The following is a 22576-nucleotide window of genomic DNA, read 5'->3' as shown; positions in this document are numbered from 1 at the left end:
CTGCTGTTCCCAGCTCCTGTGGCAATTACTGGGTATGGAGCAAGTTGTCACACACCCTTCTCCATGGGAGTGAGCCTCATCAGATGGAAACTGTGTGTCACCCCCTTTTGCTGTACCCAAAACTGAAGACCAGGAATGACTGGGAGCCCATCGGAGAAGCTTCTGCTCCTCATGCACACCTGGGAGTTTGTGAGACAAATGAATATTGTAGTTTTCCTTATTATAAATCTCTCCTCACTCCTGTCTTTTACTTCTGCAACACTTTTCCATACCCAGAGTCAGCAGATATCCAAAAGCAGCTCCATCAGCCATCTCCCATTCTCTCCTCCCTACAACTGAGCAGCATGGCAGTGTTGGGAATGTGTTTTGGGGTCAGTTCATACTCATTGTCTTGACCACTTCTTGTCATTCCACTGTCTCAGCAGAATGGGGAGAAGTGGAAGACCAGAGAGACAGAGAGGGTTGGAAGTTAGTCCCGGCTCGGTGCTGTGGGAAAACCTCCTCCCTGACTACCTTGGTTCTCCAGGTCTCCCTAAGCAATAGGTTTGAGATGCTGGGAGTTGAAGAGGAGGCAAATGGGAACGTGGGGGACAATCCCCCTAATAGGAGGCCAAGACTGAGGAAGGCAACTCCACGCCTCAAGACTGCCCGCACCAGGAAAGATAGGAAGGTGATTTTGATTGGGGATTCCCTTCTCAAGGGAGCAGAGGGCCCCATATGCAGACCAGACCCTACCTGTGGTGAAGTGTGCTGCCTCCTGGCACGAGGATCAAGAACATAACTAGAAAACTCCCAGATCCGGTTCACCCCTCTGATTACTGCCCATTACTCATTGTTCAGGCAGGCAGTGATGAAATCTCTGAGAGGCCTCAGAAATATCAAGAGAGACTTCAGGGGGTTACGGAGGCTGATTGAGGGAGGGGGAGTGCAAGTGCCGTTTTCCTATCCCATCTGGGGCAGCGAAGAACACGAAGTGGGCTAAGAAAGTAGAGGTGTTGAATAGGTGTCTGAGGGGCTAGTGCCAGCTCAGGAACTTTGGCTTTCTCAGTCACAGGTCTGTTTACTCAGCTCCTGGCCTGGTGGCTGTGGACAGGTGTCATATATCTCCAAGAGGGAAAAGAATCCTAGCTCAAGAGCTGGCAGGCCTCATTGACAGGGCTTTAACCTCGGTAGGAAGGCGGGAGGGGATATAGTGAGGCTTGGTAGGGTAGAGCAAGTAGCCTCCAGCTTTATACCAGATTTGAAGGATGAAGAGGGTAGAATTCAGTGAGATAGAGAAGGGCTTGGGGATACTTTCATTCTATGAGATTGTAGGGAACTACGTCTAAAATGTGCCATAGGAACTTCTGGGGACTCCTCAGAGGAGGTAGTATTGCTGTCCCCCCTTCTGGAATCTTCTAATGTCCCTCTAGGAAGCAGTGAGGGAAAACCTTAGATTCCTCCCAGCGGTTTGAGGGAGGGCTTCTCAAACAAGATGGTGACTCAGAAAGCTCTGCTGAAGTGTCTTTACACCAAGGCACACAGCATAGTAACAAGCAGGAGGAATTGGAAACCCTGATGTTGCTGGAAATTTATGAACTAGTTGCAATCATGAAAACATGGTGGGATGATTCCCACTATTGGACTACCCCTGAGAAGGGTATAGCCTTTCTGGAAGGCTATGAGTCACTAGAGGCTGGGAGATGACCAGAAGCTGGAGAAGAGCTCTGTGGAGAAGGACCTGGGGGTCTTGGTTGATGACAGGTTGGCCATGAGCCAGCAGTGTGCCCCGGGGTCTGAGAGAGACGATAGGATCCTGGGGTGCATCAGGAGGAGTGTGGCCAGCAGGTCACAGGAGGGGATCCTCCCCCTCTGCTCTGCCCTGGTCAGGCCCCACCTGGAGTATTGTGTCCAGTTCTGGGCTCCCTGGTATAAAAAAGCCAGGGATCTCCTGGAGAGAGTCCAGAGGAGGCTACAAAGATGAGTAAGGGCCTGGAGCATCTCCCCTATGTGGAAACTCTGAGTGAGCTGGGGCTGTTCAGCCTAGAGAAAAGAAGACTGAGGGGGGAATCTTATTAATATTTATAAATATCTGAAGAATGGGATGCAGGGGGAAATGGCCAGCCCATTTTCAGTGTCTGTGAATGGGGCAGTGGCTGCAAGTTGGAGCACAGGGAGTTCCGCACCAACATGTGGAAGAACTTCTTCCTGGCGAGGGCGACAGAGCCCTGGGACAGGCTGCCCAGGGGGTGTGGAGTCTCCTTCTCTGGAGATATTCCAGACCTGTCTGGGTGCCGACCTGTGCAATATGAGCTGGGGAACCCACTTTGGCAGGGGCTTGGACCAGATGATCTCTTGTGGTCCCTTCCAACCCCTATGATTCTATGACAGGCTAGGTAGGAAGGGTGGGGGACTTTCCCTCTATGTTACAAAGTGGATACACTGTGGGGAGCTCCCTCTGAGAAGTTGTCTGGAACATGTTGAGAGCCTGTGGGTCAGAATTAGGAATAGGACTATTAAAGAACAGATGGTGATAGGGGTCTACTACAGGCCACCTGATCAAAGAGAGACTACTGATGAGGCTGTCCTTCTTCAGCTGTAGGAGGCATCACAGTCACTCATCCTGATGGGGGCCTTTAACCACCCAGACATCTGCTGGGAACACCACACAGCAAGCTGCGAGAGACCCAGGAGACCCCTTGAGTGTGTAGATGACAACTTGAGGTGGCTGCTGAGCTGCTCTCTGTCATCTTTGACAGGTCTTGGAGAACAGGAGAGATACCTGAAGACTGGATGATAACCAATGTCAGTCTGGTCTTCAAGGAGGGCAAGAAGGAGGATCTAAGTAGCTACAGGCCGGTTAGTCTCACCTCTGTCCTGGAAAGGTGATGAAACAGCTTGTTCTAGATGCCATCTCCAGGCAACTGGAAGACATTCTATGACCATGTCTGAAATCACCACTTAGCAGTGAATCTGCACAGCAGCACTTGTGGTTGCTCTCTAGATTTCCCTTCCCCTTGGACCATTCAGACACCTCCCAACCATCCAGCTGCTGCTCTGAGTTTCAGGGAGTTAAACCCTTGCCTTTCTGGCAGTTGTCTGACTCATTCTGTCTTTAGCCAGCTCTGGAGTTGCAGTGATTTCACAGTCTCCTTCCTCACTAGAACATTTCTCACATGGTTAAGCTTTGTGGAAGGTGAATCTCATTGCTGGCAGATTGCACTTGGCATAGAGTGAGGAGTGTTGAATTTAATGGTGACTCTTGTCAGATTTCTTCTGTTGGTGGGAAAATAACTCCCTGTGTGCTGCCTGTGTGCAGCCAGTTCTCTAAGGAAAGCAGGGGAGCTGGTACAGAGGGGCTGTAATGCCCCACTGTGGAGTGCAGCAGAGAGACCTGATGTAAGGATGAGGGATGCAAGTCCCAGTTGGCTGGTGAGGGTCATGGTGCGTGTGTGGATGTGTGCAGCAAGGTTGTCCCCACTGTGCCAGACCTCAAGGGTCCATTTTTCTGAACAGTCCAGACATCTTTAGGAGGCACCCTGGATCAATCTCAGTCAGAGGTTGTCACCTCTCCTCTACAGTGAATATAATAACCTACACCCTTAAAAAGAAATTAATTTTACTCTGAGCTCCCTTTGAAACAGCTTCAATGATCTGTACATCTCTTGAAACTTGAAGATAATTACATGAAGAGACATAGCTCGTTAGGGCTTGCTTTTTATTATAATGAGCCCTGGGGTGCATTTGGTGGTGAGTCCTTGAAGCTCAGGTACTGAGAGGAAATTACACATAAACCTCCATGTCAAAAGCAGAAGCCAAAGTACCCAGAAGCATTAATGAGTCCCTCTGAGAGCCATTGCTGGCTGAGCCTCCCCAGGGACTCATTAGAACAGGTAATTGGAGGCCATGTTGGCTGGTTGGCAAAAGCAATGTACAAGCAGCTGAGATGCTAAAGAACAGCAGGATGAAAGTTTCTCCTTATTGTTGGCCCAAAGCCCAGCTAGAAATTCATCTGGCCTCCATTTAAATAAAAGAAAGACCAGATTCAGGAGGAAACATTTTTGAAAGATGAGGACAAGGCTGAGGTGCTTAATGAAATCTTTGCCACTGTCTTTAGTAATAGGAGCAGTTGTACAGAGATAATCCAATTCCCTGAGCTAGGAGACAGGGACAGGGAGCAGAATGAGCCCCTCTCAATCCAGGAGGAGATGGTTACTGATGCACCACAGAGATATGCACAGATCTGTGGGGCTGAATGGGATGCAGCCAAGGGTGCTGAAAGAGCTGGCAAGGGGGGTTCACCAAGCCACTTTCCATCAGTTCTGGCTGACTGGATAGGTACCAGCAGTCTGGAAATCAGTCAACTTAACCCCCTATATAAGAAGGGACAGAAGGATGATCAGTGAAATTAGAGGCCTCATACTTTGACTTCAGTCCCAGAGAAGCTGATGCAGCAGATCATCCTGAGTAGCATTATCCAGTTCATGAAGAGCCCCCAAGTGATCAGGCCCAGTCAGCTTAAGGGCAGGTCCTGTTTGACCCACTGAATGTCTCTCTATGACAGGGTGACCTGCTTCTTGGACAAGGAAAGGGCTCTGGATTTTGTCTACCTTGACTTTAGCAAGGCCTTGGACACAGTTTTCCAGAACTTTCTCTTAGAGAAGCTCACTGCTTGTGCCTTGGAAACTGTGGTGCTTCAGCCCCAAACAATGGCTGAGCACCACATGCTGCTTGCTCACTCCCAGAGGAGAAACAGACAGAGCCTCTGTGGGTTGGGGTAAGGACAGTTAACTGGAAAAAGCACCATAAATGTGGAACAATAACATCCCCAATTGCACTCACACCCAGTGATAGCACAGAGAGTACCTTACAAACCCAACAGTAACAGAGTGCTGCACCTTGCCATGACCACCCCTCCACAGCAAGCACCTTTGACAGGGAAATTATGTCAGTGTCCTGTTTACGGCTGGGATGGAGTTAATTTCTTTTCTAATAGTGGGTGGAATGTTGTGTTTGGGAGTTGGGATGAGAGCAGTGCTGATAACACCCTGATGTTTCTGGTTGTTGCCAAGCAATCAAGAACTTTTCAGTTGTTCCTATTTCCCTCCTAAGGAGAAGGAAGGGGACACAGCCAGGACAGGTGACCCAAACTGGCCAAAGGGTATTCCATATCAATTACATCATACTCAGCATAAAAGCGGGGCTGGTGGGAGGAGGGAAAGGCAGTAAAGACTTAGTGTCTTACCAAATAGTTTCTTTGGAGCTCCAGGGACACCTCACAGGAGACTCTGGGGAATGGAGTATGTGACGTATTCGCCTGCTGGTCTGCTGTGAGCTGGGCTGGGCTCCTGGGGTGGAGGGAGCTCACTGCAACCCAGCAGCTCTGACAAGAGACAGCTCTGGCCAGGGACACTGCCTGTAGGCAGCGAGGGGAAACCTGTGAGGCTGAGAGAGCTGATGGATGCTGAGAGCTCACTGGAGGAGAAATCTCCACAGCACTCTCCCTGGTATGTCTGTGGGTGCAGGGAAATGCAGGTTCTGTTCCTGGAGGGATCTCCTAAAGCTGGGACATGGGGCAGTGTGTGGGGTCTGTCAGGAGGACAGGTTCTCTCTAGGACCAGAAAGTGCTGCCTGGAAGGGATGCCCTTCTGCCCCATCAGAGGGACAGGGCAGGACAGCTGTCTTCTCCTGGGCATGGCTGCAGAGGTGTGAAGCAGCGTGTGCACTCAGGGATGCCCAGGGATGTCCTTTTGAGCAGGGTCCCTGCACCCTGCGGGCTGTGTGCTGGTGTAGGTTCTCTGCTCCTACCAGGGTCAGCACTCAACCTGCCTGGTGGGCTTTCCACAGGGATACAGAAGGACCTGTGGGTTGAAAGTGTGACCCACGGAAAAGCAGTGTAAGGTCCTTCTGGAGTAAGACAGTGCTGCCTGGTTCAGCTTTGCTCCCAGCTCCAACTAGTCCTTGAGAAATTCCAAAGGGAATTTGAAGAACAACATCAAGGAATCATTTTCCTGTAGGCAGAGACTTTGCTTTGACTTTTCCTCTCCTGTGGGCTGTGGGGATGTCTTGGGGATTTCTCCCCACAGGAATATGCAATGAAAACTTGATTATCATTAAGATGTCATATATTTGCCTGAGCCCTGCACACAGAGAGGTTCCCTGGGGCAGTGCCCTGATGCCAGGAGGGGTCTGCAGAACAGAGCTGAGCGCAGGGCAGGTTGGATGAGGTCTGTGAGCACAGAGTAGGAGGTGACAGTGGCAAAGAGAAGCAGCTGCAGGGACAGCTCCCGGAAGCAGAAACAGCAAAAGCTGCTCCCAGAAAGGTCAGGAGAGTGGGGATTTTTATTTCCCTGACATCCCCATGCTGCTGACCCTTTCCAAAAACAACCCCTGTTTCTGACACCCATCACAGACTCTGCATCCAAACTACAGGGTTTATGCCTAGACTTGTCCTTGGCAGCCTGACCCCCAGTGAGGAGAAGCCCCTGAGTGAATTTCTCTCTGTCTCACTCCTTCCAGACTTGGGACCTCCAGCTGACCCTCCTCCCAGCAGTGACATGCTCCAGCCAGCACAAAGCACACTTCCCAAAAGGGACCTGACAAAAGTCCTCCTGAATCCCTCACCCAATTTACATTGAAATAGGTTTTCTTCAAAGAATAGTACCCTAACAACTCACTGCCTTTTCCTCTTTGGACAGGTCTCCACACTTCACAACAGCAGATGTCCAACAACAGCTCCATCAGCCAGTTCCTCCTCCTGCCCTTTGCAGACACACGGGAGCTGCAGCTCCTGCACTTCTGGCTCTTCATGAGCATCTACCTGGCTGCTCTCCTGGGCAATGGCCTCATCATCATCACCATAGCCTGTGACCACCACCTCCACACCCCCATGTACTTCTTCCTCCTCAACCTCTCGGTTACTGACCTTGGCTACATCTCCACCACTGTTCCCAAAGCCATGGCCAATTCCCTGTGGAACATCAGGGCCATTTCACAGAATCTTAGGGGTTGGAAGGGACCTCAAGAGATCATCGGGTCCAACCCCCCTGCCAAAGCAGGCTCCCTATCTCATATTACACAGATAGGCATCCAGACGAGACTTGAATATCTCCAGAGAAGGAGACTCAACCACCTCCCTGGGCAGCCTATTCCACTGCTCCGTCACCCTCACTGTGAAAAAGTTCTTCCGCATGTTGGTGCGGAACTTCCTATGCTCCAGCTTACAGCCATTGCCCCTAGTCCTGTCCCCACAGACCACTGAAAAGGGGCTGGCCAAATCCCCCTGCGTCCCAAGTCTAAGATATTTATAAACACTAATTAGGTCTCCCCTAAGCCTTCTTTTCTCCAGGCTGAACAGACCCAGCTTACTCAGCCTTTCCTCATATGGGAGATGTTCCAGGCCCTTAATCATCTTCGTGGCCCTTCTCTGGACTCTCTCCAGGAGATCCCTGTCTTTTTTATACCATGGAGCCCAGAACTGGACACAGTACTCCAGGTGGGGCCTGACCAACGCAGAGTAGAGGGGGAGGATCACTTCCTTCGACCTGCTGGACATACTCTTCCTGATGCATCCCAGGACCCCATTGGCTCTCTTCGCCACCAGTGCGCACTGCTGGCTCATAGCCAACCTGTCATCAACCAGGACCCCCAGGTCCTTCTCCACAGAGCTCCTTTCCAGCAGGTCATCCCCCAGCCTGTACTGATACAGTCGGTTGTTCCTCCCCAGGTGCAAGACTTTACACTTGCTCTTGTTGAACCTCATCTGGTTTCTCCCAGCCCAGCTCTCCAGCCTGTCAAGGTCTCGCTGGATGGCAGCGCAGTGTTCCTGCGTGTCAGCCAATCCTCCCAGCTTTGTATCATCGGCGTACTTGCTGAGGGTGGATGCTATACCCTCATCAAGATCGTCAATGAAGATATTAAACAGGACTGGACCCAACACCGAGCCCTGGGGAACACCGCTAGTCACAGGCCTCCATTCAGATTCTACTCCACTGATCACAACCCTCTGAGCCCGGTCCGACAGCCAGTTCTCGACCCACCTCACTGTCCACTCATCTAACCCTTGTTCCCTCAGCTTCTCTATCAGGATGTCGTGGGAGACAGTGTCGAAAGCTTTGCTAAAGTCAAGGTAGACGACATCCACTGCTCTCCCTCCGTCCACCCAGTTGGTGATGACATCATAGAAGGCTATGAGATTGGTCGAGCACGATTTCCCCTTGGTGAATCCATGCTGACTACTCCTCATAACCTTCTTCTCTTCCAGTTGTTTGGAGATGGCATCCAAAACAAACTGTTCCATCACCTTTCCAGGGACAGAAGTGAGGCTGACTGGCCTGTAGTTACTGGGATCCTCCTTCTTGCCTTTTTTAAAGACTGGAGTCACATTGGCTATTCTCCAATCTTCAGGCACTTCTCCTGTAGTCCAGGACCTATTGAAGATGATAGAGAGTGGCTCTGCAATCACCTCTGCCAGTTCTCTCAGCACACGTGGGTGTATCCCATCTGGACCCATGGATTTGTGTGCATCCAATCCTTTGAGTCGCTCCTGGACTACCCCTACCTCAACTAGAGGTGAGCCGTTCATTCCCCAACCACTGCTACTTTCGTCTGGTATCTGTGGGTCCCGAGAAGCCTTCGGAGTAAAGACCGAGGCAAAGAAGGCATTCAGTATCTCCACCTTCTCATCATCTCCCGTTACCAAGATACCCGCCTCATTTAACAAGGGACCTACATTATCCCTGGTTATCCTTTTACTATTCACATACCTGAAAAAACTCTTTTTATTATCTTTTATGTCCCTTGCCAGCTTAATTTCTAAGCGGGCTTTAGCCCTCCTAGTTGCATCCCTGCAGGCCCTGGCAACATCCTTATATTCATCCCATGATCCCAGACCCTGTTTCCACAGTTTATAGGTCTTCTGCTTCCCTTTGAGTTTACTTAAAAGCTCCCTGCTTATCCACGCAGGTCTTCTACCTCTCCTTCCCGATTTCTTACTCAAAGGGATGCACCTATACTGTGCTTGGAAGAAGTGCTGTTTGAATGTTAGCCAGCTCTCGCAGGCTCCCATTCCTTCAAACAGAGCAGCCCAAGGGATAGCCCCTATTTGATTTCGGAGGAGATCAAAGTTAGCTCTTCCAAAATTCAGGGTAGCTGTCCTACTTTTTGGCTTGCCTCTTCCACTCAGGATCTTGAACTCGATCATTTCATGGTCACTTTGTCCTAAGCTGCCCCCGACCTTCACCTCCCTAACGAGCCCATCCTTGTTAGTGAAAACAAGGTCCAGCACCCGCACTCTCCTCGTAGGTTCCTGCACCATCTGTATCAGGAAGTTGTCTTCCATATGCTGCAGAAATTGCCTGGACTGCATACGACTGGCCGTATTGCTTGCCCAGCAAATATCTGGGTAATTGAAATCCCCCATAATGACCAGCGCCTGCGATCTTGAAGCTACTTCCAATTGCTTGAAAAATGCACTGTCAACCCACTCCTCTTGATCAGGGGGCCTGTAGTACACGCCCACGACTACATCACACATACTGGCCTGCCTTTTAATTCTTACCCACAAGCTCTCGACAAGTGGTTCGTCCCTACCCAGCTGGAGGTCAATACACTCTAGGTGCTCTCTAACATAAAGAGCAACTCCTCCACCTCGTCTCCCTAGCCTATCTTTCCTAAAAAGCACGTAGCCATCCATGGTAGCATGCCAGTCATCCAGGCTGTCCCACCACGTCTCAGTGATTGCAATGAGATCGTGGCCCTGTGACCGCACAAAGATCTCCAATTCTTCTTGTTTGTTCCCCATGCTACGTGCGTTTGTATATAGGCATTTTAGTGGGGCAGCAGATGCAGATATCCCCAATAGCTCACAGTGAGTTTTTCGATAGGGGATGGACAAAAGCGGCTCCACTGAGGAGTTCACGGGGTAATCCACAGAGTTATCCCTACTCTCATGTGGAGCAACATCCCCAAGTCTGCCATTGTGTTGTTGGCATTTATCTATTTCCTCCATCAACTCGTGCTGTGACTCCCAAAGCACCTGCCTTACCCCAGCGGCCTTTGTAATATCCCCTTCCCCCTTCCTAACTAGTTTAAAGCCCTATCAATGAGCCCTGCCATCTCCTGAGCTAGGATCCGCTTTCCTCTATGGGACAGGCGAGCCCCATTAGCAGTACTCATGTCCGGAGCAGAGTACACCATCCCCTGGTCAAAAAACCCAAACTTCTTGTGCAGGCACCAGCCTTTCAACCACTGATTCAATTCATGTGTTCTCCTGACCCACTCTGAACCCCACCTCCCACAAGTGGGGATAGAAGAAAATATTATTTGGGCACCCGTCCCCCCAACAAAGCGCCCTAGGTCACGAAATTCACTCTTGATAGTGCGCAGGCTACACTTTGTGATTGCATCCCTGCCTGCTTGAACTATCAACAGTGGGTAATAATCAGAGTGACTCACCAGCCCTGGGAGCCTTCTGGTAATATCCCTGACCCTGGCTCCAGGAAGGCAGCACACCTCCCTACGTGTAGGGTCTGGTCTACATATGGGGCCCTCCGTCCCACTGAGGAGGGAATCCCCAACCACAACTACCCTTCTTTCTTCTTGCTTTGCTGAGGCAGTCACAAGGCGTGCAGATATTCGCCTCGCTCTGGGCTTTCGCTTCCTCTGAGGTAGAGGGACTGTATTCATCTCCTCACATACCTCCTCTTCAACTTCCAGGGCTCCAAACCTATTGCATATGGGGACCTGGGGGAGCGGGGTAGGTAGGCGGGGGGAGTGCCTATGGCAGCGAGTAGGGACTGCCTTCCAGACCTCCACAGGGTTTGGGTCACTCCCATTTACCTGACTAGGGCTGGGCAGGGGGACCGCCTTCAGTAGTGTGGAATCTACCTGGCACTCTTCCCTCTTGGATGCCAGGGAGCTACACCACCAATCAATCTCCATCTCGCATTCCCGAATGGCTGTCAGCCTTTCGAGCTCTTCCCGCTCCTTTTCCCGGGTGGCTTTCAGCCTTTCGAGCTCTTGCCGCTCCCTTTCCCGGGTGGCTTTCAGCCTTTCGAGCTCTTCCCGCTCCCTTTCCCGGGTGGCTTTCAGCCTTTCGAGCTCTTCCCGCTCCTTTTCCCGAATGGCTGTCAGCCTTTCGAGCTCTTCCCGCTCCTTTTCCCGAATGGCTGTCAGCCTTTCGAGCTCTTCCCGCTCCTTTTCCCGGGTGGCTTTCAGCCTTTCGAGCTCTTCCCGCTCCTTTTCCCGGGTGGCTTTCAGCCTTTCGAGCTCTTCCCGCTCCCTTTCCCGGGTGGCTTTCAGCCTTTCGAGCTCTTCCCGCTCCTTTTCCCGGGTGGCTTTCAGCCTTTCGAGCTCTTCCCCTAGATTGGCAACTAAGCAGAGGAGGTCATCCACCTGCTCACACCTCACACAGGTGAGGCCCTTGCCTCTTTCCCCTGGCAGCAAGAGACTCAGACATTCCCTGCAGCCAGTGACCTGGACCGAGGCGTCCCTAGGCACGTCCCCCATTGGGGTTGCCCCAGATTTAGAGAGGGAAGGTCTCCGCCTGGTAGACACCATGGTCCAAATGTATGGACACAGAAGAAACCGGGAACCCTAGGCACCTCTGTACTCTGCGCTGGTGCGCTCAATTACCCCTCTGAGCTAGGAGGGGAAGCTCACGCTGCCTGCTTGCCCTGCCTGCGCGAACTGCCGCGCAAACTGACGCGCCACGCCCTTCTGACGCGCCACGCCCTGTTTGCCCGTCCTGTTCGCCGCGCTCCGGGTCGCTGGCGCTCCCAGAGACCCCTCTTGTATGGAGTGCGATTGCCGCTGCCGCGCTAAGCTCCGCCCCCGATGAGTCACGCCGACGTGCAGTCTCAACGGGAGGCAATGGCTGCCAGCGGCTGCGTCGCGGGGTCTCTCCTTTTCTTCTTACGTTCTTTTATTTGCCCTCGAGGACTAATGCTCGGGGGTTGTCGCTTTCAGAAGGCTCCAATGCCGAGTCTCCCTCGCCTGAGCTCTCTACCTCAACAACTGGATGTGTGGTGCAACTCTATTTCTTTGTATTTTTGATCACCACAGAGGCCTCTGTTCTCACTGTCATGGCCTATGACCGCTACGTTGCCATCTGCCACCCCCTGCACTACGGGACCCTCCTGGGCAGCAGAGCTTGTGTCCACATGGCAGCAGCTGCCTGGGCCAGTGGGTTTCTCAATGCTGTGCTGCACACAGCCAATACATTTTCAGTGCCCCTCTGCCATGGCAATGTTGTTGACCAGTTCTTCTGTGAAATCCCCCAGATCCTCAAGCTCTCCTGCTCAGATGCCTACCTCAGGGAAACTGGACTCATCGTGGTTGGTGTCTGTTTAGCTTTTGGGTGTTTTGTGTTCATTGTGGTGTCCTATGTGCAGATCTTCAGGGCTGTGCTGAGGATCCCCTCGCAGCAGGGACGGCACAAAGCCTTTTCCACCTGCCTCCCTCACCTGGCCGTGGTCTCCCTGTTTTTCAGCACTGGTTTGTTTGCCCACCTTAAGCCCTCCTCCATCTCCTCCCTGTTTTGGACCTGGTAGCAGCCTTCCTTTACTGCACTTTTCCACCAGCAGTGAACCCCCTCATCTACGGCATGCGGAACCAGGAGCTCAAGGATGCCCTGTGGAAACTGATGACTGGATGTTTCTAAGCAGCACCAAACTGCTCAAGTATTTCTGTATATCTCTGGCAATGTGACTCATGTTGGGACCAGTCTGTACTTAGTAGGGTTTTTAATTGTTGGATGTTTTTTCCTTCTAGTTTGTCTAAGCTATATTAACATGGTCAATGTTCATCTCATTCTTACTGCTGTATCTCCTGTTCTTGTGTGACCCAGACACTTTGTAAGGATGAGCTGTGCTCTCTTTCCATCATGTCTCCCTTGAAAGGTGCACAAATTTTTCTTTCTCCTGTCATCTATAAAAAATTTACAAGAACATTTTCATCAGCTCAATTATTGTCACAGTTCCGCGTAGCTGAGTGCTGTTAGAGGACCTGGGGGCTGCAGACAACAGCTGCTGTAAGGAGCAGTTAGAAGCTCCCCGCTGGCCCTGAAGAGTAAACATCTGCTGATTCAAGGCCAGAGTTGCTGTTGACGAGGGCTGAGCCCATCAGCGCTGGTCACAGCGCCTCTGGGAATCACATTTAGGAGAGAAAAAACACAAGCAGCTGCATTTTGCCCCCAGAGAAGGGAGTGAGAAGGTGTAATAAGCTGTGCAGACACCAAGGCCAGGGATGGGGGGGAGGAGGCACCCCTGGTGCTGGAGAGAAAGATGCCCCTGCAGTCCCTGCAGAAAACCATGTTGGAATGGGTGTACCCCCAGAGCCCATGGAAAAGGCCCAGAACCCACCTGCAGCCCATGGAGAGGCCCCACGCTGGAGCAGGGGGAGACACACAGGAGATGGTGTGACCCACATCGGATCAGTCTCCTCCCAGCACTTGCAGCCCATGGAGAGAAACAGAGACACAGAGATGAATGAGGGAGAGATTCGGTTAGGAACAGGTTTGTTGGGGTGAGGCTGGTGACCCCGTGGAGGACTGGGACTGAGAGACATTGATATTTACTACTGCCCACCATAGCAGTGACCCACAGTGGAGCAGCTGGGGATGAGCTGAAGCCCTGTGGGAAAGGGCTCACATTGGAGAAGTTCATGACGTACTGTCTACTGTTGGTGGGACCCCACAGTGCAGCAGGGGGAGGGGGTGTGGATTGAATGGTGTCCCCCAGCCGAGAAGGAAACCAGCTTGCAAGGGACTGCAAGAAGAAAACAGAAAGAAACAGAAAGAAGCCTCATTTCAAACAAACCTCCAACCAGAGGAGATCTTCACCTCCTGACCTTATTTTGGCTGGAGTAGAATTAATTTTCATGTTGGCAGCCCCCATAGTTCTGTGGGTTGGATTTGTAAGCAAACAAGTCTAGCTAAATGTGTTTGTTCCTTGCTGAGCAGGACTTGCACAGCATCAAGGGCTTTTGTCTAATTCTGCTCCAGAAATGAATCACCTGGGAGTGCACAAGCACCTGGAAGGGGACAGAACAGGCCCAGCTGACCATTAGTGATGAGTGGGATTATCCATACTGTGTGACTACAGGAGTGAGCCCACCATTGTCTTGCACTTGTTGTCTATAAAGGTGGCCTGGTTTCATCCAGGAGAGAGTTGATTTTCTTTCTATAAGCCAGTGAAATGCCATGTTTGGGAGTTGGGATGAGAGGAGTGCTGGTAACACAGGGAAGGTTTAGAGTCGTTTCCAAGCAGTTAAGGACTTTTTGGTTGTTCATGCTGCCCTGCTAACGAGAACTCGGGGGGTACCGAGGGAGCTGGGAGGGGACACAGCCAGGACAGGAGACCCAAACTGGCCACAGTGGGTATTACCTAGCAGTTTCATCACACTCAGCATAAAGGGGGGTTGGACGGGGAGGAGCATTGAGGTCAATCAAACGCAGTTTTTGGGATGATCTGGTTTCGGGACAGCTCTGAGCTCTACAGCCTGAGCTGTGCAGTTCAGTGAGACACTGCATTGTGCACCACCAGCTTCATATATTTTGCTAAAAATTCCTATTGTTGTTTCTTTCTGTCTGCTGTCCCAGTAAACTGACCTTATCCCAACCCATGAGGTTTGGGGGGGGGGGTTCTTTGCCTTTTCCCTTCCTTCATGCTGACTCCTATCCCCCTACATACACTCTTAGAGAGAGTGAGTGGATGGTGCTTGGGACGAAACCATGACAAAAGGTCCCAGCACAACACCCGTTCATCAGGGCATCTCAGACATGATGGGTGGAGAACTGTCCACAAGGAGAAGAATTTGGGCATTGCAGGGGATGCCATAGCAGTCAGAGGTGCTGCCCATGAGCACATTGGTCTGCACTGGGAGGAGCGTGGCCACACAGACAAGAGCCCTTATTGTTTATGTGGACTCAGCACTGGTGAAGCCACCTCTGGAGCAGTCAGTCCCAATGTGGGGTACCTGGTCTGGTAGAAGAGTGAAGAAAACTCATGTGGACAGAGAAAGTCTGCCAAGATAAAGTTAGGGGTCTTGTGTGGAGAGGCTGAGAGACCCAGACTTCTTTATCCTGGGGAAGGAGAGACTGAGGGAAGCCCTCCTTGTGCTACAGGGTAAGAACATAAGAAAGGAAGACCTCTGAAACTGCAGTTTTGAAGGTCAGAGTGAGGATAAAGAAATATTATTCTGAGGGCAGTGCTGTGGTGCAAGAAGTCACTAAGAGGAAGTGTAGATGAGCTGGTGGCTTTGTGTTTATGGGAACAGCTGGTGAAAAGGGAGAGACAGCAGTACAGGCAGGGATATCATGGGGTGACAGTGAGATCGAAAAGGGGTTGGTTGCCTGCAGCCTTCAGGGAAACAAGCACAGGCATGGGGCAGTGTGGGATGGGCTGTCCTGCAGATGGTCAAGGGTGGCGGCCAGGCTGAAAGGTGCCGTGTTGGAGAGACGGGACACAGCTTGATGCAAGCACAAGTCCATCTATTGTATAAAATCATTCCTTTCAATATGCTCAGAAGACAGTGTGCTTGAAACACATTGGTCCTTTGGACATACACTGCTCACGGGCTACATCTGGTTGGTCAGCGGTCTACTGTCAAACCCCAACTTATCCTGAGCAAGCAACTCCTGAGGCCTCCCCAGACAGCAGGCATACCTTAGCTTGAGGACAGGCCTCTTCTGGTGCCTGTCCTGGCAGGGGGTCTGGAACTTTGTTTATCTCAATGTTGCCACCTTTGTTTAGTTTCCCCATGGTTTATGGCCTCCAAGTTCCAGCGTGTCCCACAGTCCTAAGAAGGGCTGTTGTAATTTTCAGACTCTACCAGTGTCCAAATTCTAAACTGCTAAACATCCAGCAATAGCTCCCAAACAAAAAGTGAGAGAGATGAAAAATGTTCCTTGCAATGAAACCTCCCCAGGCAGCCAGCTAGCAGCCCTAGGCACCTTGGGGTCAGGGATTTGCTCCCAGGTTTGAAATTTCTAAAAGTCCAGCAATAGCTCCCAAACAAAAGTTGCAGGGGGCTAGTAATCTTCCTGGCCTGAAACCTCCCAAGGCAGCCCACTAGCAGGCCCAGTAACCTTGGGGCTCAGGGCTGTCATATACAATGAAATTACCCAAACCATGCTTGATGTAATTTTCTGGCTCTACCGGCGATCACCTTTTAACTTGCTATAGGTACAGCACTACATCCCAAACAAAAGGGGAGAGCAATGAGAAATATCTGTAGCCTAAAACCTATCCAGGTATCCCAGTGAAAGCCACATTAACTTGGGGGTCAGGGCTTTCATAGCCATGGGAATGAACGTATTTCTGCCTGACAATTTTCCAGATTTAACAGTGTCCAACTTCGAAACTGCTGAATGTCCAGCAATATAACCCAAACAAAAGATGTGAGGGCAGAAAAATGTTCCTGGCCTGAAACCTCTCCAAGAAGAACACAAACAGCCCCAGTAACACTGGGGCTCAGATCTTTCCTTGCCAAGGCTCTGTCCTAAAAGTATCTGACAGCATTTTTGGACTCTATCAGCATCCAACTTCATACATGTGAAACGTAGAGTAATGGCACACAAAGAAAAGCTGTGAAAAATGTTCCTGGCCGGAAACCTCATGAGGCAGTGGAGAAGAAGACCCAGTAACCTTGGGACTCAGAACTGTCCTGGCCAAAGGAACAGTCCTAAAATTGCCCGATGTCATTTTCTGGCTTTACCAGCATCCACCTTTGAACATTCTAAACATCCAGCAATATCCCCCAAACAAAAGATGCAAGGGCTGACTGGAAATTTAAGCAGGTAGCCCACTACCAGCCCAAATAGCCCTGGGGCTCAAGGATTTCAATGCAAGGGGATGGTCCTAAGAGTGCCTGACATCATTTTTGGGCTCTACCAGCGTCCAACTTCAAAACTGATAAATGTCCAATAATTACTCCCTAAAGAAATGTGCAAGAGCTTAAAGAAGATGCTGGACAGAAGCATCCATAGGTAGCCCACTATCAGCCCTTGAAACCTTGGGATCAGGGCATTCCTAGCCACAGGAATGGTCCTAACAGTGCCTAGCATCATTTTTGTGCTCTACCAGTCTCCAACTTCAAAACTCCAAAACGTACAGCAATATCTCCCAAACAAAAGGTGGAAGGATGAAAGATATTCCTGACCTAAAACCTCCCCAGTAGCCCAGTAGCAGTACCAATAACCTTGGGGATCGGGGCTTTCCTTTCCAGTCCTACCAGTGCCTGATGTCATTTTTAGGTTATACCCCCATACAACTTTGAAAGTGATAAACATCCAGCAGTAGTTCCAAACAAACTGTGGAAAGACTGAAAGATGTTGTTGGCCTGAAAGCTCTCAGGGTAGCCCACTAGCAGACCAGGTTACCTTTGGTCTCAGGGCATTCTGAGCACCGGGAATGGTCCTAAAATTGACTGGCATCTAATTGCAGCTCTACCAGCATCCACCTTCAAAACTGCTAAACGTCTACTAATAGCTCCCCCCAAAAAGTTGTGAGGGCCTAAAGAGGTTCTTGGCCTTAAAGCTCCCCAGGTAACCCACTAGCAGCACAAGTAACCTTAAGGCTTAGTACATTCCTAGCAAAAAGAATGACACCTCCCCATGTAGACTACAAGCAAGACCATTGACCTTGGGACTCAGGGCTCCCCTTGCCATGGGAACAGTCCCACTATTGCCTGATGTCATTTTTGGGCTCTACCAGAGACCATTTTCAAAACTGCTAATTGTCCACAATAGATCCCCCCAAAAAGGGTGTGTGGGCTAAAAGATGTTCCTGGTGTTAAACATCCCCAGGTAGCCCATAAAACACCCCAAAACTAAACAGGTACTGAATACAAGAAGACCATTCTCTATGGGGTAGGCATTTGAGCATGTGAGGCTGAGGATCTAGGGGTTTGCAGAGAAGAACTGGTCACCAGCATTGCCCTTGCAGAGGGGTAGGGAACATGTACTGGCCCTGTGCAGCACAGCCCTGAGAAACCCACTGCAGCTTCCATGTGTCTGCCAAGGGCAGGAGGAGGAAGTGGGGAATGAAGCTGCCATGGGACATTCTCTGCCTCTTTGCATGGAGCCCTCTGCAAGGAGAACAAGGCAGTGAGAACTTGGGGCACTCCTCACTGAGCAAAACGTTCTCACTGGAGCCCCAAGGATTGACTCTCCTGTTCAATTGGACACTGGAAAGGTAATTTTTGTGAGGTGCATTCCCTGCTGTCTGAGGGTGCCACTGGCTGTATGGGGCTCTGATGGGAGCTCTCCAGCTGTCAGTTTGTCCTTGCAGCAGAAGGTCTGTCTTTTTTGATCTATATGATTATTTCTGGATTGTGGTTCCCACTTCCCCCAACTGCAGAGCAGAGCTTTATAGATTTGTTTTTCCTGATTTTTTTCTTGTGAAACACTGAGAAATGCCCAAATGCTCACCTAACTCCCTTCCTTTCAGAGGGGGAAAGGGTCCCCTGCCTGTCTCTGCCTGGGTGTTCTGTCTCATGGGGAGACAAAGAAAGGTGATTGTCCTGCCCAGCGTCTGGTTTGATTAGGAGAAATGACTGCTGGACAGAAGGATTTCTCCCTAGCTGAGGGAGGGAACATCAGAGATGAGATCATAGAATGATTCCCATGAGGCCTGAAACACCAGAAGGGAACCTATAAGAAGTGGTCTTCTCCTGCTGAGCTGGGCTCCTGGGATGGAGGGAGCTCACTGCAACCCAGCAGCCCTGACAAGAGACAGCTCTGGCCAGGAGCAGCTCCTCTGCCAAGCACACAGGGCTGGGGACACTGCCTGGAGGCACCGAGGGGAAACCTGTGAGGCTGAGAGAGCTGATGGACGCTGAGAGCTCACTGGAGGAGAAATCTCCACAGCACTCTGCCTGGTATGTCTGTGGGTGCAGGGCAATGCAGGTTCTGTTCCTGGAGGGATCTCCTAAAGCTGGGACATGGGGCAGTGTGTGGGGTCTGTCAGGAGGACAGGTTCTCTCTAGGACCAGAAAGTGCTTCCTGGAAGGGATGTCCTTCTGCCCCATCAGAGGGACAGGGCAGGACAGCTGTCTTCTCCTGGGCAGAGGTGCAGAGGTGTGAGGCAGTGATTGCAGCCAGGGGTGTCCAGGGCTGTCCTCCTGAGCAGGGTCCCTGCACCCTGTGGGCTGTGTGCTGGGGTAGGTAGTCTGCTGGTGCCAGGGTCAGCACTCAGCCTGACTCATGGGCTTTCCACAGTGATAGAGACAGGATCTGTGGTTTGAAGGATTGACCAAGGGAAGAGCAGCATAAGGTCCTTCTGCAGTAAGACAATGCTGCCTGGGTCAGCTTTGCTCCCAGCTCCAGCTGATCCCTGAGAAATTCCAAAGGGAATTTGAGGAACAACACTAAGGAAACATTTTCCTGTAGGTAGAGTCTTTGCTTTGACTTTTTGTCTCCTGTGGGCTGTGGGGATTTCTTGGGGATTTTTCCCCACAGGAATATGCAATGGAAACTCGATTATCATTAAGATGTCATATATTTGCCTGAGCCCTGCACACACAGAGGTTCCCTGGGGCAGTGCCATGATGCCAGGAGGGGTCTGCAGAGAAGATCTAAACAAAAAGCAGTTTGAATGAGGTCTGTGAGCACAGAGCGGGAGGTGACAGTGGCAAAGAGAAGCAGCTCCAGGGTCATCTCCAGGCAGCAGAGACATTGGAAAGCGAGGGAGAAGGAGCTGCTCCAAAAAATTCCATGGAAGTGGGGATTTGGTACCTCCCTGACATCCCACACAGTGCAGACCCTAATCTACTACAAGGAACATCAGGTTCTGATCACAGACTACCAAGCACAGGGCAGCTGAGACCAGGACTGATGGACAGAGCAGCTCTCCCCACTCTGCACTCAGGGGAAGGTTTCACTGGCACTGCAGCAGCAATGTCACTCCTCAGGTACAGTGAGGAGAAAACCAAAGCTCCAAAGATCTGTTCTGTCCTCGGCTGAAACTGGAGTGACAGTGCTGAAAAGCTCATTCCAATCCACAGGGCATTTAGTCTGAGATCACACCATCCTTCTATTTACTGACTGCTGCCAGGCAGGACGGAGTTCTCGAGAGCCACAGCTGACCCTCCTCCCAGCAGTGCCACGCTCAAGCCAGCACAAATTAGACCTCCCAAAAGGGACCTGACAAAAGTCTTCCTGAATAGAGAGTCAATCTGAGGGTGTATCCTAATAACTGTAATAGGCTTCCTCAAAGTAGAGTTCCCTATTTTCTCACTGTGCCTTTTCTTCCTTGGACAGGACTCCACACTTAATGTCAGCAGATGTCCAACAGCAGCTCCATCAGCCAGTTCCTCCTCCTGACCTTTGCAGATACACGGGAGCTGCAGCTCCTGCACTTCTGCCTCTTCCTGGGCATCTACGTGGCTGCTCTCTTAGGCAACAGCCTCATCGTCATCACCATAGCCTGTGACCACCACCTCCACACCCCCATGTACTTCTTCCTCCTCAACCTCTCTCTTACTGACCTTGGCTACATCTCCACCACTGTTCCCAAATCCATGTCCAGTTCCTTGTGGAACATCAGGGCCATTTCCTACACAGGATGTGTGGCTCAACTCTTTTTCTTTGTATTTTTTATGACAACAGAGTACTATATTCTCACTGTCATGGCCTATGACCGCTACGTTGCCATCTGCCACCCCCTGCACTACGGGACCCTCCTGGGCAGCAGAGCTTGTGTCCACATGGCAGCAGCTGCCTGGGGTGGTGGGTTTCTCAATGCTTTGCTACATGTGGCCAGTACATTTTCACTGCCCCTGTGCCATGGCAATGCTGTTGACCAGTTCTTCTGTGAAATCCCCCAGATCCTCAAGCTCTCCTGCTCTGATACCTACCTCAGGGAAACTGGCTTCCTTGTGCTCAGTGCCTCTTTAGGTTTTGGGTGTTTTGTGTTCATTGTGGTGTCCTATGTACAGATCTTCACGGCTGTGCTGAGGATCCCCTCACAGCAGGGACGGCACAAAGCCTTTTCCACCTGCCTCCCTCACCTGGCCGTGGTCTCCCTGTTTGTCAGCACTGCTGGGTTTTCCAACCTGAAGCCCCCCTCCATCTCCTCCCTGTTTCTGGACCTGTTAGTAGTATTTCTTTATTCAGTGTTTCCACCAGCAGTGAACCCCCTCATCTACAGCATGCGGAACCAAGAGCTCAAGGATGCCCTGTGGAAACTGATGACTGGCTGTTTCTAAGCAGCAATAAACTGCTCATTTCTTCTGCATATTAGTGGTTATGTAGCACATGCTAGGAACCCTCTGATTTAGTAGTAATTTTAGTTGTGTGTTTGCATTTCATTCTGTTTTGTCTAAACTATAGTAACATGATGCACATTCATTCCATTCCAAATTTAGCATCTCTGCTTCTTTTGTGACCCAGACAACGCATAATGATGAGTTGTGCTCTAATTGCATCATGTCTGCCTGCAAAGGGCCACATTTATTCTTTTCTTCACTGTGAGTATGACAGAGCACTGGAAAATTTTCAGTCTTCTTCGGCTGATCCACTTGATTACTTGAATCTCTTGACTACTTGGTCTTTTCCAGCTTTGGTACTGATGGTAACATCAGTCCAAAAATTGCCTGACGTCTTTTTCTGACTTTACTACCACCCACCTTCAAAACCAGTTTAGTTTAGGAGCTAAACATCGAGCTATAGCTCCTGAACAAAAAGTAGGAGAAATGAAAGGTTTTCCTGGCCTGAAACCTGCCCAGGTATCTCACTAGCAGCCCCAGTAACCTTGGGGCGCAAAGCTTTCCTTAGAAAACTATGTCACTTTTGAGTTCTACCAGTATACACTTTCCAAAGGCTAAACAAACAGCAATTGATCCTTAACAGAAGCTCTAAGGAATGAAATAAGTTCCTGGCCTGAAACCTCCCCAGGTAGCCAACTAGCAACCCCAGTAGTGAGCCTGATGTCATTTTCTGGCTCCAACAGCATCCACATTCAGAAATGCTAAATGTCTAGCAATAGCTGCCAATCGAAAGGTACAAGGGAATAAAGATCTTCTTGGCCAGAAACCTCTCCAGGTAGCCCAAAAGACACCCCAGTAATGTTGGTGCTCAGGGCTTTTATAGACAATGGAACAGTCATAACAGTGCAAGACATGAGTTTTCAGGTCTACCAGCTTCTAGTTTTGAAACTTCTAAACATCCAGCAATCGCCCCCAAAGAAAAGTTGCAAGGACCCAGTAATTTTCCTGGCCTGAAACCTCCCAAGGTAGCACACTAGCAGGCCCAGTAACCTTGGGGCTCAGGGTTGTAATAGGCCACGGAATCATCCTAACAGTGCCTGATGTCATTCTCCGTCTCTTCCAGTGACTACATATGACCTTGCTAAATGTCAAACAGCAGGTAGGAGCAATGAAAGATGTCTGTGGCCTAAAACCTCTGCAGGTAGCCCAGTAGCAGCCCCATTTCCTTGCAGGGTGCTCAGTTTTAGGGTCTGTCCAGGTTCAGGACAGCTCTGAGCTGTACAGCCTGAGCTGTGCAGTTTGATGAGAAACTGCATTGTGCAGCACCAGTGTTGTATATTTTTCTGCAAAGTCCTGTTGTTGTTGCTTCTCTCTCTCTGGTGTCCCAGTA

At 50.6% G+C, this 22576-nt stretch overlaps 1 protein-coding gene across 1 annotated transcript; it reads left to right on the top strand.

Annotated features, from left to right (window-relative positions):
- Positions 1-2772: 2772 nt before the first annotated feature.
- LOC311199967 (olfactory receptor 14J1-like) lies at positions 2773-21186 on the top strand (the record flags this gene model as incomplete). Its single annotated transcript, XM_084274120.1, has 3 exons — positions 2773-2838; positions 10651-10735; positions 20312-21186. The coding sequence occupies 3 exons, from the start codon at positions 2773-2775 to the stop codon at positions 21184-21186; spliced, it is 1026 nt and encodes a 341-aa protein (XP_084130246.1).
- Positions 21187-22576: the final 1390 nt, after the last annotated feature.

The sequence above is a fragment of the Gallinula chloropus genome (genome assembly GCF_964237585.1).
Source record: "Gallinula chloropus genome assembly, chromosome: 22".
Lineage (NCBI taxonomy): Eukaryota > Metazoa > Chordata > Aves > Gruiformes > Rallidae > Gallinula > Gallinula chloropus.
This window is presented reverse-complemented; position numbering and strand designations above follow the sequence as displayed.